This window comes from Cervus elaphus, chromosome 14 (genome assembly GCF_910594005.1).
Source record: "Cervus elaphus chromosome 14, mCerEla1.1, whole genome shotgun sequence".
NCBI lineage: Eukaryota > Metazoa > Chordata > Mammalia > Artiodactyla > Cervidae > Cervus > Cervus elaphus.
Genome location: NC_057828.1, coordinates 68738742 through 68755484, shown reverse-complemented (window position 1 = coordinate 68755484; position 16743 = coordinate 68738742). Strand labels below are relative to the sequence as shown.

The 16743-nt window shown below is 33.4% G+C and overlaps 1 protein-coding gene across 3 annotated transcripts in view; it reads right to left on the bottom strand.

The window, feature by feature from the left end:
- ODR4 (odr-4 GPCR localization factor homolog) overlaps positions 1-16743 on the bottom strand; it is a 36906-nt gene that overhangs the window by 872 nt on the left and 19291 nt on the right. The window contains exons 10-14 of one of the 3 annotated variants that reach the window (XM_043922819.1): positions 15813-15941; positions 14909-15017; positions 10873-11058; positions 9530-9629; positions 594-706 (exon numbers count right to left, since the gene is read on the bottom strand). In XM_043922819.1, coding sequence (XP_043778754.1) covers positions 9544-9629; positions 10873-11058; positions 14909-15017; positions 15813-15941 — 510 coding nt within the window. In that variant the 3' untranslated portion in view covers positions 594-706; positions 9530-9543. Of the gene's footprint in view, positions 1-593; positions 707-9529; positions 9630-10872; positions 11059-14908; positions 15018-15812; positions 15942-16743 lie in introns of those variants that run through there. The other 2 variants (XM_043922817.1, XM_043922818.1) reach the window with 2 other exon arrangements.

Genomic DNA, 16743 nt, shown 5'->3' with positions numbered 1-16743 from the left:
CAAAACTGACCATAGTAGTCTAGATACACACACACACACACAGGTACAAAAAATTTAGGTAATTAAGTTTACCTAGTGAGTTAAGTGACATGAAAAATAACTGAAGTTTCTCGCTTCTAACTCTCAGTCAGCCGAAAGTCTTAACTAACTAAGCAACAGGTCATATGTTCTTCTATCAATAAGTCTGAAAAATGGTAAAGTGACCACCACACTTCTTGGAAACTTTAAAATTAAACTGCATAGGAATTTTTAGATTTGAATTTGATTCTTTTCATAGAATATCTATCAAAATCTTTCATAATAGCAATCCTAGAAACACCAATGTGGAAAACATTGGTGCTACTATACTTGCTGATCCCCCAATCTCAACATGATTTTCTTCTAAAAACACCAAAACATTTAATAGGAAGTGCCATTTTTGAGAGCACTTGGGACAATGCTTTATTTATAAATCTTTCCACCACTTTGCATAGTACTCAATAAATACTAGCTTAATCTAGCTCTTTTAAGAAAACAAAATGAAAATAATTTAAAGTAACAAGAAAACGCAAATCCAAAATATCATCTTTTCAATGTTATAGAAGAAATGTAATACCTATGTTTTGCTGAATTTTCAACACTATTGTAGTTTTAATTGGATGTTTTGGTTGTTCATCATCTGTGTTTTCCAATGAAGCTTCAGTATCTATAGAGGAACTTATACAGGCTGCAAGAAGATAATAAATACTAAGTAAGACGGGAATAATTATCATTTTAAAATAACCTTTAAAGAACACTATAAAAAACACACAATGAGCTCCATTTTCCTTCAGCTTGACTTTTTAAAAAATTTATTTTTTTCAACTTGACTTTAAAATAACAATTTGCTCTTTATTAAGTGTAGGTGAACTAAATTTCTTGGACTATATGTCAGACTGATATACTTTTTCAAATACTTTGTGTACTTTTATAACTGATTGATATCAAAGAGCCACAGAGCTAGTTCTGAATGATGTCCACAAACTATAATCTGATTACCATATGATAGTAGAGATAAACTGATACTAAAAATCAAACTACACAGACAGGGTAACCTTCTCTCTTCAGTTCAGTCGCTTAGTTGTGTCCGACTCTTTGCAACCCCATGAATCGCAGCATGCCAGGCCTCCTTGTCCATCACCAACTCCCGGCGTTTAAACTCAAGTCCATAAAGTTGGTCATGCCATCCAGTCATCTCATCCTCTGTCATCCCCTTCTCCTCCTGCCCCCAATCCCTCCCAGCATCAGGGTCTTTTCCAATGAGTCAACTCTTCGCATGAGGTGGGCAAAGTATTGGAGTTTCAGCTTCAGCATCAGTCCTTCCAATGAACACTCAGGACTGATTTCCTTTAGGATGGACTCGTTGGATCTCCTTGCAGTCCAAGGGATTCTCAAGAGTCTTCTCCAACACCACAGTTCAAAAGCATGAATTCTTCGGCACTCAGCTTTCTTTACAGTCCAACTCTCACATTCATACATGACCATTGGAAAAACCACAGCCTTAACTAGACAACTTTGTCGGCAAAGTAATGTCTCTGCTTTTTAATATGCTGTCTAGGTTAATTAATAATGTACTTATTGATGGTTCTGGCAATTAATCATTCTAAGCAATCATATATTAATACAAAAGCAATGAATGGCAAACTAACCCATGGGCCAAACTACAGTCCATAGGACAGACCTCACATACCTAAAACATTTACAGAAAACATTAGATCACCTGAAATTCGTAATATATAAGCAAAATGTGATCATAAGTTTGACCTTAAAACAACTCAATGTTAAGCAAAGTATGTACATTATTTTATTTTTTTTATTAGCTGAAAAATAAAATCTGGGACATTAAGTGAATATTTGAGCATCATAAGCAACAGAATGAGGATTCAAGTACAAGTTTTCTTCCTACTTCATTATGCTGACAATAATTTGTGAGGGCTAGCCTAGCGAATTTATTTAAAACTGACTAAAAGTCTTTGAACTGAAAACATTCTTAGGGACCACACAGACAAATGGTTTTTTTTAAACTAGTGCTGAAAAATCGGACAGGAAATCCCAGTATGTAAAATAGATGAAAGCAGAATTACTCTGGTTGAAGCATAAGTGGATCCTAGCGCATTCTCTCTCTTTTGCCTCAAGAGGTGATAGCAGGGTGCTGTTCTAGAGAAAGCAATTGCAGTTGATCCTTAAACAACACGGTCTGAACTGCAAGGATCCATTTAATTACATGTAACTTTTTTTTTCCCACTAAATATATATTATATGATCCATGGTCAGTTGAATCCATGGATGCAGTACTGCCACGTGTGCTAAGTTGCTTCAGACATGTCTGACTCTTTGTGACCTCATGAACCATAGCCCACCAGGTTCCTCTGTCCGTGGGACTCTTTCTCCAGGTAAGAACACTGGAGTGGGTTGCCATCCTCTTCTCAAGGGGATCTTCCCAACCTAGGTATCAAACCCATGTCTCTTAAGTCTGCCTGTACTGGCAAGCGGGTTCTTTACCACTAGCGCCACCTGGGAAGCTCACGGTACTGCCCATACTGTGAAGCTATATGCGATTTTTGACTGTGGGAGGGTCAGTGCCCTTAAATCCCCATGTTGCTCAAGGATCAACTGCACTTCATATTGATCTCGTTATTAATATTTACAAAGAGAAGAGAAAAGCAGAGTGAGAAACAATAAATACTGTTTAAATTCAAAATAAAATATCTTATTGCTTGGGTTTGAAATATCTTTCATAGACATTTCTGTATCCTAATATACTGTGTGCTTATATGCAGAGTACATCACAGAAATGCTGGGCTGGAAGAAGCACAAACTGGAATCAAGATTTCTGGGAGAAATATCAATAACCTCAGATATGCAGATGACACCACCCTTATGGCAGAAAGTGAAGAGTAACTAAAGAGCCTCTTGATGAAAGTGAAAGAGGAGAGTGAAAAAGTTGGCTTAAAGCTCAACACTCAGAAAACTAAGATCATGGCATCTGGTCCCATCACTTCGTGGCAAATAGATGGGGAAACAGTGGAAAAAAGTGACTGACTTTATTTTTCTGGGCTCCAAAATCACTGCAGATGGTGACTGTAATCATGAAATTAAAAGACGCTTACTCCTTGGAATGAAAGTTATGACCAACCTAGACAGCATATTAAAAAGCAGAGACATTACTTTGCCAACAAAGGTCTGTCTAGTCAAGGCTATGGTTTTTCCAGTGGTCATGTATGGATGTGAGAGTTGGACTATAAAGAAAGCTGAGCACCAAAGAATTGATGCTTTTGAACTGTGGTGTTGGAGAAGACTCTAGAGAGTCCCTTGGACTGCAAGGAGATCCAACGAGTCCATCCTAAAGGAAATCAGTCCTGGGTGTTCACTGGAAGGACTGATGTTGAAGCTGAAACTCCAATACTTTGGCCACCTGATGCGAAGAGCTGACTCATTGGAAAAGACCCTGATGCTGGGAAAGATTCAGGGCAGGAGGAGAAGGGGACGACAGAGGATGAGATGGTTGGATGGCATCACCAACTCAATGGACATGGGTTTGGGTGGACTCTGGGAGTTGGTGATGGACAGGGAGGCCTGGCGTGCTGCAGTTCATGAGGTCGCAAAGAGTCGGACACGACTGAGCAACAGACCTGAACTAATACTGTGTGCACATCCATGAGAATGTGCTTACAAGGATGACACATAAAATTATTGAAATAATAATAATATTATGGATTTTAAAAATTAGATTTTTTTAAAAATTGGATTTAAAAAAATGGATTTAAAAAATTGCTTGCTTCTCATCAATTTCTCATGAAGAAAAGTTTGTCAAGTTGAGAAATAATCCTCAGTAGCTACACCTCATTAGAATCAAGGGTACAACCACTCTTTTTTTCCTCTTTGAGCATATGACTAAAGTACTTTAAAAACGAACACAAAACATTTTTCTCTTTTGTTCTACTCCCATATCAGATCAGTCACAAAGACCAACAAATTGTTCTTATGAACTGTCTCCAGAATTATTCAGTCTTCTATATTTCTATAGCTCCCAGTTTTCGCTGTAACACTTTACTTCTAGACTACATTAGCTCACTAGCTTAAAACCTTCCCTAACTGCATCCATAAGTCTAAAAGTTGAATGTAAGTACAATTTTATTTATTTTAAAAACACATACACACCTTTGGCTTTTCTATTAGCAAATATCATTGCTTAAAAGCTTTTCTTTAGGCCATTAAAATCTTTAGTTCCAATACAAACACAAATAATGGATGAAGTATGAAGTGCGCTTATTTCACTTATATGCTAGAGACATTTTTTTACTTTTTCACTTCGGTATTTATAAAGAGCACAAAAATGGCTTTATTTTTCATGACATTACTTACACCTTTAATGCTGAATAGTTATATGTGAACATAATGCTCAAAGGAGTCAAATCCTTTGTATAAACAATTTACATCTCTTTAAAAAAAGACATTCCATTGCTCTATTTTCATTTTAAAATCTATCATACAAAATTATATTGATTTGATACAAATTTGAGATAGTTTTACTAAAGAGCATTTTTCAAGAATGAATAAATCCTTATCATAACAATTTGTGTCTGTTTTGGGTGTGGGCATGTAGAATGGTTTTTTAAATACACGTTTACTTTATATTTTTTGGCCGTACTATGCAGCATGCAGAATCTTAGTTCCCTGACCAGTGACTGAACTCATGTCCCCAGCAATGGAAGCATGAAGTCTTAACCACTGGACCACCAGGGAAGTCCCTATGAGGGCATATAGAATTTAATTAAAATCTCAGGCACTGTAGTTTTACCAACACCTTAGTGTTAGCTGAACTTTAAATGCAAACAACATGTGATTCAAAAGGAAATTAGATCATTTCTTAAAACCAGGTAATTTTAACTGCAGGCAAATTCAAATTATTCATGTACGAAAGCAATCTTTCTTAAGCAACTGTCAACAAAAGAGAAAATAAGGGCATGATGAATACATGCTAAGTTGTAGATATATTAAATTTCACTCCGAGCTGCTGACAGGTAGGACTATTTAGAAGAAAGTTAAAATGAAACATTAGAACTTAAACTCTTAGCTATCGTCTTTCATCTTCCAGATCCCTGACTCCTAAGTTAATGAGGTTTCATTAGTCAGTGATTTAGCCATGAAAATACATCTTCACAATTACTTGTTTTCCTTTACTATCAATGTTTAACCAAACAACAAAAATTAATTTCACCTCTGATACCAAGACAGAATTAGCAAAGATGGGTTGCACCAGATTTTAAAGGTGTGTCTTTAAATTTTTAGCTGATACTGTGAATAAAGTACATATGAATTATTAAGTTAATATCTACTAGGAGATGACTAATACATTTAAGAAATTTTAAAGCCAGTTATTCCTCACCTTAAGTGAGTCATTTTGACAAATTGTTCTTCATCCCTCAAGTTATTGTAAAATACTTACTTGGCAAAATATGTATTTTAAACATAGCAACTACTTGGCAACTATATTATAGAATAGAAATAATTAAATAAGCAAATAACATAAAATACTTAGAGAATAAAGCTAGATACTTATAACAAGTTTAACAATCGTAAATGTACAATCATTGATTTCAATCTCTAAATTTGAACACGTGAGCTCTACTTTTTATGATTTTCCATGGAAACCCTAATTTCAAATAATTAGGAAAATATATTCATGCTATATAGCATTAATCTCATACTTTAATATTATTGACTTTCATTATAATTCAGAAGGTACATTATTTAAAAATTTTATAATAATTCTAGTAAGTATCACCTTACATTTATATATCTCTTTCTGTTCAGAATATATTTTCCCTAACATTTTTAGTAAATTGTAATATCAACCCCAAGAGAACCTGGGGTTCAAAGGGAACAGCTGTAAGTGTGCTTCAAGATTGCCGGGAAGATATCAATAACCTCAGATACACAGAAGACACCACCCTTATGGCAGAAAGTGAAGAACTAAAGAGCCTCTTGATGAAAGTGGAAGAGGAGAGTGAAAAAGCTGGCTTAAAACTCAACATTCGAAACATGAAGATCACGGCACCTGGTCCCATCACTTCATGGCAAATAGATGGGGAGACAGTGGAAACAGTGACAGACTTTATTTTGGGGGGTTCAAAAATCACTGCAGATGGTGACTGCAGCCATGAAATTAAAAGATGCTTGCTCCTTGGAAGAAAAGCTATGACCAACCTAGACAGCATATTCAAAAGCAGAGACATTACTTTGTCAACAAAGGTCCGTCTAGTCAAGGCTATGGTTTTTCCAGTGGTCATGTATGGATGTGAGAGTTGGACCATAAAGAAAGCTGAGCGCCGAAGAATTGATGCTTTTGAACTGCGGTGTTGGAGAAGACTCTTGAGAGTCCCTTGGACTGCAAGGAGATCCAATCAGTCCATCCTAAAGGAAATCAGTTCTGAATATTCACTGGAAGGACTGATGTTGAAGCTGAAACTTCAATACTTTGGCCACCTGATGTGAAGAACTGACTCCTGAGAAAAGACCCTCAACCTAGGAAAGATTGAAGGCAGGAAGACAAGGGGACAACAGAGGATGAGATGGCTGTATGGCATCACCTACTCGATGGACATAAATTTTAGCAAACTCCAGGAGCTGGTGATGGACAAGGAAGCCTGGCTTGCTGCAGTCCATGGGGTTGCAGAGAGTCGGACATGACTGAGTGACTGAACTGAACTGAAGCTGTAACTGGCAGGCCTGGACTCAGATGTACAACTGGTAAAATTACACTTCCAATATTTTTGAATAAATAAATGAATGAATGAGTAAATGCAAAAGTGAAGATAATTCTAAACTAATAGAATGTTTATGTAAAAGCACTTAATTTTTCTATTAAAATGTTTATGTTTTTACCCTATTCCATAATTTGGAATGTATTTTGCTTCTAAATAACTAAATAACTATTTCCTTCTAATTCAACAAATACCTGATAAAGCAAAAACAATATACAAGTCTTATTTTTGGTCACAATACATCTGATCCAAGTGTTTAATTCCTAAAAAGCTTAAGAGTTACTTTTAATGTATTCATCTTTCAAAATGAACTCAAGAATCACCTGCTCTGAAGCTTTCTCTGAACCACTTATAGGGATAGTTGCTGTGCTAAATGTTCTGATAATTCCCTGTTCATTCTCTTATTATAGAACTAACCACTAGTTAAAGCAAAACATAAAAGTAATAATAATAAAAAATGAAAAAAAACAAAAGAATTTACTAAAACTTGAAAACACTAATGTCAAACCTTTGTCACCATAGATTCCAGGTTACTGCTCACCTTTCTGATGACAGGTATTTTTTCTGACTGAATTATTACAACCAAATCACTGGAGACCCTAAGCTCCTGTCAGTAATCTTGATGTTCTTGAGTTCTTAGTGACTCTTAGGACCTTACTACGTGCCCTGCATAATTAATAAAGCATACAAGTCTATTTCCAAGTCAGATTATAGGCTTGTTGAGGGAAGGAATGTGACTTTTGATTTGTCACCTATAACACTGCCTTGAACAGAGCAAATGCTTAATAAATATCTAATAAATAGACATACTAAATGCTATAAACTAAAATTAACATTTATGGGGCAACAATTAAGTGTTACATGCTGTCATGTTTTAATGTTCTACATCCCTTAAAACATTCTAAACTATTGAGCTATAGAGCTATGACTATTTATCCTTTTAAAATCATCATGTTCAGTGTAGCACACTACACAAACTTTAAAAACCTTCTATCTAGCTAGGGATATGCTTACAATTTCTTAAGCATAAAGTATGAAAAAAGGTGTGCTATAGTTTTCAAAATTGACCTATTCAGTCTATGTCATTCAGTTAGTAACAGGTATTTATGAATACCTATCATGCTTTAGGCATGGAACTCAGAGAAACACTTACTCTCAAGAATCCTACAGTCTTATGTGAAAGATTAACATCATTAAACATGCAACTGATACACGTCAATAATTATAAGAATGGAAAATAATGCAAAAAAGGAGCAAAAAACTATAATTAAACATAATGGAGGAATCCAGGCAGTCTGAGCTTTTATGTGAGCACATGAAAGTATCTACACAAGTTAAAAAAATGCTATTTAGCTCCTTGAAGACAGGATCAGTATCTTATTGATCTTTGGACCCCAAACTGTAGGACTGACAAATTCCACAATCTGTTCAGTCAACAAATATTTACTGAGGACCTATGTTGTGTTAAGGATAGATTTTCAGTAAAGTGCTAAAAATGAAAGCAGAGAGCAAGAAATGAAAAGTCCCTCTCCTTGAGAATCTTATGGAAAAATCAGTAAGTGCTAAAATGCAATATAAAATTATCTCATTAGGATTTTAAATTATTGGGTTTTCATTTTATCTGGGGAAAGCTTTACGCCAGGCTGCCATATCTGCCTCCTTAAGAATGTATTACAATGGTGAAAGCTACTTGGATTTTTACTTTAATTTGTTTTAGCATTATAAAGAATGGATATGAACTCTGTTATTGAGATTAATAACTATAATTATTTTTAAAATGTAACTTAGAAAGTATTGAATAAAATACAAACTAGCCTATAAATGCTTATGTTTAAAATAGAACATGAAATTAAAATAAAACTATTTCAGACAGACAGTAGTCTTAAAAAAACCTAAATGAAATTTCTCTCAGCCTATTCTGATTTTCAAAGTAAGTTGTGAATGGATCAACTTTCGCATATAGTGCTCTCTTTAGTCATTCTTAATTCAGCAATGTGTTATGCACCAAAAGTGTGACAAATAATTCAAAAAAATATGAAAACTATACATGATAACAGGTAATAGCTTCTAACCAACAAGTGAGAAATTACGGCTTCCCTGGAGGCTCAGTGGTAAAGAATCCAAAAAATTACACAGGTATGTTCAAGTAGTTTATGGATCTCCTGACAGCCAGTTATGACCCGAAAGTTTTGGACACCCCAGGTTAAAAATTCCTAATCTAGAGGAAGGTAAACAAAGTGGTAAAGAAAAATGAGGTCTAGAAACTGTAATAATAAGAACAGTTAAAGATACTTGGGAGTATTTAGCTTTGAAATATTTAGAACATGACAACTGCCCTCAGTTTAAACTTAAAGCAAGACTTCAATAAAGAAGCAGAATAGCTGATATTTGAACAACATGGGTTTGAAATGCACAGGTCCACTTATAGGCAGATTGTTTTCAATAAATACATACTACAGTACTAGGCAATCCATGGTTGGTTGAATCTGTGAACTCAGAATTGCAGATATGTAAAGCCAACTGCAAAATCATACATGGATTTTTGATTACATGGAAGTCAGTGCCCCTACCTCCTGCACTGTCCAAGGGTCAACTGTGCTCATATTTAATCGCTCCAGATTACTGAACAAAGTAGAAATTTCAAGAAAGCAGACTAGAATTCAAAGTAAGGATGAAAAGAGTCTAAATACCTATAGATTTCAGTATTATAAGAAAGAGGATGAACCAGGCCAACTCTAACTTACTCAAGTTATCAACATCAGAGGTGATCAAGAACAAAGGCAAACAAAAATCTCTGGAACCACGTGGGCCTGCTGCGCTCGCCCCAATAAAAGCAATTCCAACCTCAAAAAAAAAAAAAAAATCTCTGGAGTCTTTACGACTGGTTGCAGAAATAGTGTAGTCGCTCATCTAGAAAAACATTTCACAAAGTAGCAAACATTTCTACCAATCTGCCTCAAAAATCTATCACTTAGAGAATATGCTATAGCTATACCTTTAAAAATATTAGTTTTCAGGGGACTGAAACATACCTGCAAGCTTTAACATTTGGTACTTAGCAATTTAGAGATTTTTATTTTTGTTTTGCTTTAAAACAAACTTACTGTTCCACATGATTAATATGAGCCTGGAGCTGTTGAAAAAACAAGTCTGGTGATCTCCAACTAGCCTGAGGCTTTACTGACAGATTAGAAATCCATCAACTAAACACTTAACTTGATTCACAAAAGAAACAACAAGACTCAATCACTCGACTCTTGTGGGGGGTGGGAATTAGTTAAGCAACAGAAGAATAACTACTATGATAACAGAAATTTCAAGACTGATAAAAAATGCTACATACATACATATTTATGGATATCTGCAAGTAATACTTTTATCACATATTTTTAAAATGTTTCAGGAAGACTGTATATACTTATACATTTATTTATAGATATGTTTTCATATCCTGCTCTCACTAGAAACAAAAACAAAGCAAGCAGAGCAAAGTAAAACAAAAAAAAAAAAAGACTTTTAAAATGCAAGATCAAATGTGAAAGTGATGGTTAGAGAAAGAGAATGTGTTATACAATTACTCAGTATGGCAAATCTACACTCTGTAAAAATAATCTGGATCTAAATTTTGGACCTGCCCATTTTAGCTTAGCATCCCAATTAAATGAAGGGGATAGGAAAATAACAGCAAATAGTCTGAAGACGTTTAAAAAGAAAATCTGTGACCTGATGCTTAACCAAATAATTAGTTAAGATAATGGATTTTGAGAAAACTTCACTTAGAATAAAAGAAATCCCTTAAAGCTATATATTTCTACCTATTTAAGACTGAACTTGTTTTATGAAGATCTACTTGCTAGGCTTGAACAAAAAAAAATCTAATGTATCTTACATTATGATACAATTTTCCAAAAAAAGACTGATGCTTACATACTATGTAGAAATTAAACAGACACATTTTTAAATGCCTCAAAAATATCAAACAGGACTAGCTTGAAAGAAATCTAAAGACATGATACTTAAACTAGATGTCCCATAAGTAACCTTAGCCATAGTCTAACCTGGTTCTTAAATAACCTCATATAATTACCTGTGTTTATTTCCTCTGCAATTTCCAAATCTTCTATTTGAATCATACGATCTAACATCTCTATAAAATGGTCTCTTATTTCTTCAGCTGACTCATCGCCAAATTTATAATCACATAACATTACAGTGGATCCCGGAATGGGGACAAAAACTCGGTGAGGGAGAATGTGGAACTCTTTTTCAGAATCTAAAAGGAGAAGAAACAATATTTAGATGGGTTTGTCACTGGTATCAGTGATAAATATAAGTATATGAAAGTATATGCCAAAAGAAATAAAACCTAAAAGGTCTTTTCATTTTCTAACTCATCTCATACAAAATTCTTACTGAATTCTTTAACTCAATATTCAAGACCTCCACAAGGGACCTAAATGATACTCCCATAAAATATCAACTCACCATTGCCTTCAATCTGAGGATGTTGTTGATTACACATATTTATGTTATTCACTATTCTGTGAAAAAATACTCAGGAAACAATTTTGTACCTGGTCTCAGAAGTTGTTGTTTTCCTCGTTTGTTTTAACCTTATAAATACTGAAATTTCTGAACAATTTTGCCCTTCATGCAAGTTTAATGGCTCACTTACATTAAATGTATAGATCATGACAGCGTTCATTTCCATACCAACCTCACCACTGACTTCATCTATGATGCAGCTCCCCAGTCAAGCACGTAGAGGATATCAAGATATACACATTTTCTGTACTAATCTCACCACCAACTCCATTTTGCTTTCGTTTTCCCTTTGCCTCATTCTCTTTATTAATACTTAGTCTTGTTAACTTGCAATGCCTTTTTGTGAACAGCTTTAAATCATTTTTAGACAAAGTAACATGGACATCAGTAAATAATGAGCATTTCATTCTTCTTTCAATAATCACATTTCCCTCAACTTCTAACATAGTCACTGATTCACATAAACACATAATTATTGTTTGGCACAACATCATGACCGATGAAGTATCAACAAAAATAGAGATTTTGTGTAAAGAACGACTTTCAATAATGGATACGTGATTTTAAAAGCTACCAATATATAGATCAAAGTAGAAAACCAGGGCTAACTTTAACAGTAACTTACATTTCATTGTTAAGAAACAAGTGTTAGCTTTGTAACAGATGACACTGAAGAACGCCTTAAGCGTCATAGAAAATGCCACGGCTTAAATTAGGTGTTCCTGCCAGATTTGCTTAATATATTGCTTTCATATGAGAACTGGGCCAATTTTACTCTGTGACCAGACTGCCTCCTAGCTGTAAAATTACATTACTGCAATTTGTACTGTAGTATGTGAATCATCCACACATTAACGTTACGACTATTATTTTGGGCCACAGTATCTATTTTGGGGGAGGTGGGCATAATTTCTTGAAACAGAGTAAATTAAAAACTTTCAAAGGTGGCACTAATGTATATGTTTAATTGGCACGCAAAATTTTAAAACTATTTAAAATTGCATTAATTCTAAGTTTGACTGAAAAAGAGACAAATATCTTTGCTTATAAATCAAATGTTAAAGAATTGGTTGCAATAAATGTAAATTATTAAAAAAGAATATAATTTTCAAATTAAAGATAGATTAGCCATTTATTATCCAAATAAGACCAAGCTTTCTAGCTCATCTGAGGCTTAAAATGGGAGGGGAGACCTTTTTAAAACAGCACATCTTAAAAAGTACTTAAAAAAATAATCCTTTAGGTATATTCCCATAGCAGAGTATTTAGTTCAAAATTACTTAAATAAGTTCAAAACAGATAAAAACATTTACAGTGAAGTCAATATGATAAGAATTGAGTTTTTGCTGATTAAGTATAGAATCCTAAGTCATACTGGAGTATTACAGAAAATTTTGCAGAACAGGTGATATCTAAGGTGACTCTTAATGCATGAAGGAATGAGAAGTACAGTTAAGAAAGTTAAGAAAGTGTAACTTTCTTTCCCTTAAGAAAGCGTAGTTGTACAGTTAAATTGTACAGTTAAATGAGAAGTACAGTTAAGAAAGTTAAGAAAGTGTACACTTTCTTACACTTAAGAAAGTGTAACCATGACTACAGCCAAAAAGGAATACAAACGTTCTGAGAGGACAGGTAGTACAGACAGATGTGGAGAGAAGGACGGAAGAAGGTAAGAGATTTCATAATCAACGACCTCAGTTTTCATGAGAGTTGTCATCTACTGAGTAAGTAGGCATGATTGAATGTAGGCTGATAGAGAATAATGAAGACGGTCTGGGACACTTCTTAAGGGAAAGAGAAGAGGAAGACCACAATAAGTAAAAGGACCAAGTGGGGTCCTTTGCCTTTCTTTAACTGTCATTTAAATATTAAGCCCTATCATCTGGATAGCCAGAATTTTAAAACTATGTTTATGTTAAAGATTACAAATGTAATGTTAATATGCCCTTTGCAGATTTCCTTATGCATGCAAAAAATATTCCAGTTTAGGTTAACATAGTATATATTCTAGATTTTACCATATTATAAATCTATAAGATCTTACCAGTATATAAGAAAGATAAGCTAAGTAAAATGAGAACTAAACCTAAGATCTAAAATGTAGTGCATATATACTCAACTATAAAATTTACATGTTGTGTTATTATACTTGCAATATATTTTTTACCTTGATATCCTAAGATATACTGACGTTACTGGAATAATTATCCTGTTACTACAGTTCAAAAATGTGCATTTACACTTGGTTTCTTTTTAAAATATAATCTATAAACAATTGCTATTAGAAAGAGTTAACTTTACTGATTGGACATCAGCAAAAATTTCAAAATACTAACTCACTTAATATGAAATAATACCAGAGCAGTATTATGATACCCTATTTATGAAGCATTTGTAATGGAAGGGAATATTTAACTAACATGTATGATACAGTAGAACTTTGGCATTAATGGTGGATACACCCCCATGTCCCGGAAAATCCTAAAATTCACAGTTCAGTTGTAACATATAGTGTTACTCAGAAAGTAAAATAATGCTTAATATCATGAGAATTAGCACACACATGAAGTCAAGCAGCAAAAACAAAGCCACAGAAATGCTAGACTCACTGGGTGGCTAAGTGACCAGGCTTTAACTACTTCCCAAAATAAAACTCTCAATACAACAGCTCCATGTATAATTCAAAATCATGTCTCAGGAAAATGATATATTATTAGTGAATGGAACTTCAGTTATTTGTGAAGTACATGAAGGACGTATGTTAAATCTGGAAATTCCAGATATTATCATACTAGGAATACAAAAAAACTTATAAGCAGTCCACCAAAACTGATATACTGGCTTTTAAAACTAAAAGAAATTATTTATACACAGGAGCTATGCATTTTTTCCTATAAAAATAAACACATTCCCTTAAAAAACTAATATGTATGTTTCAACTATGTACATATACAACTTCTGCAAATCCACTCACACCTGAACATAGAAAGGCAGATAAATGTGTAGCTTCAAAAGCATACTCAATATAATAACTTTACTTTTGAGTAAAAATAAAAGATTTCTAATACAAATTACTGAAAAAGTATAAATGAATTATATAAGGTTAAGACTTCATGACCAGCCTTTTTCAAATCTAGGGAAGTCTGTAGAGTAACACAGATGAAAAGTATATAAAATAGTACACACACCAAAAAAAAACTGAAAAGAATATAACTGCATATATACCTATTAAAGACTCTATTATATATAACACTGAACACTAATACATTAATTTTTTGATCATGAATAAGTTCTTGAAAAAACTTCATTGGTATTCATAAGAAATAATGGCTTTAAAATGTAACAGTTTATCCATTCTGGCAAAAATTCACACAGAATATATTTTTTAATCCTCCCTGAAATTATTAAATGTTAATAGATTTACTATTACAAGGTGTTCAAAACTTTCTTTAGGTGGCAACTGCAATTTTTCATTATATAAGAAAAGTAAATGATGACATTATTTTAATAGATATATGCAGTTAAAAAGGTGATCTTGACATCCTAGTATATAGATTGAACACATGCAAAAAAATTACTTAATTTTATACTCATAACTTTTTTTTCTGGAATTTCATTCAAAAGCAGATCCTCAAATAGTATTTCACAACGATCAGCAACTGTATTCAATATATCTCTTTTCATGGCCTATGGAAAAACAAAGAAAACCACAATGAGAAATAAGATCTATTACTTTAAATTCACATTATTTTATCATCAACCCCTCTCCCACATAACTGACTAGAGAATCCATAGGACAGAGGAGCCTGGCGGGCTATAGTCCATGGAGTCACAAAGAGTTGGACACCACTGAAGCGACTGAACATGCACACATGTATAAACGTGTCCACTAAAATAACTAGTACATCATTTCATTTTTTAATGTCCATTTATTTAACATGCTTATCATGTTTAACAGCAAATTTACCTAAACTTCATCTATACAGTAAATTTAAACCAAATAAAAATGAATGAAATTTTGTGTCTGAACGATTATGCTAGTACTTCAAATTAGTAAATGTATAACCATGACAAAAATGCTAGTCATCATTTTTAATATTTCTAAATTATATAAATCATAGAACACCACCTAGCAATTCTTCCTAGGAGCACTTTTCTTGCTATTAAAAAGCTCAATTTCCCTTAGAAGAAATGATTTCAAATGTACTGACATGTACAGTTTTAACTGTTGGAACACTTAATAAACCTGTATAATCATCACTTTATAAAGGATATTCTATATATGAAAAACAGACATTATACATATGAAAATCTTGGGATGAATCATTTGGTATAGTTGGACTGCCCAACAGATTGGGCTTTTATCAGTTAAAATCAAATTAATTATGAAACTTGAGACTGAAAAAAGATAAAATTCTAGGATTTTTTAGTAATTATGTTAACATGCTTCTGTCTGACATAGACCAGTTATCCCTTTTGTACCTGCACAGCATCTTTAACCTTGGGCTTATGACTATGAATATAAGCTCTGCACTTCACAGCACCCTTAAGGTTAACAGAGCCGCTGCAGATCTGGACCATGGCTGTGGATCTGTGGTCTGAATTCAGAAGCTGAAAGACAAAATCTGTTTAAGTTCTAATAGCCAATGATTATTAACTATATATGAAACATTTAAACATTACATAAGTCATTTCATGAAGCAAGAAATTTTTAACTAACCCAGGTGTCCGAAAACATTCTTCATAAATTTTTAGAAGGCCTTTATATTTCTCCTTATAAATTATATGTTATTTTCTGAGTATTTTGAACATAATCTGAAATTAAATACACTACACCTAAATTTTTCTTACTAACATACCTATCTATAATACCTATATTCTTTCAATATGTTCATTAAACATATATTATTTGAAGATAACTCAGATAAGTACTAACAAGATGAAAAGATGTAAAAAGAAAACATGATCTAGTAACAAAAGGTATGTAATGCAAGATCTGCAAAAAAAAAGAAAATAACTGAAATACAGAGCAGGATGCGATAAATACAGTAAAATTACAAGCAACATATAAACATTCATTTGTTTATACTTTTAACTCATAACTTTCATAAATCAAAAGTAATGTTACAGACTCTGCAGGTCAACTGTTTGTCACCAGAAGAGGATATCAGTGATCATCACTTTCATCTCATAGACCCATTCTTTTCTAATCTAAGTAGCATTAGTTCATGCTTGGCTTTGAGCTTTTTCACAGACATTTTTAACCTAATCATTTCAACAAGTTCCAAGACAAGGAGAGCAGTGAAACTTCAAAAGTACTACTAGAGATCTGTATAATCATACTGGAAACAAAAATCATGATTTTAAAAAGAAAAAAGGACGTGGTACAAACACATATTCTAAGTGCACATGA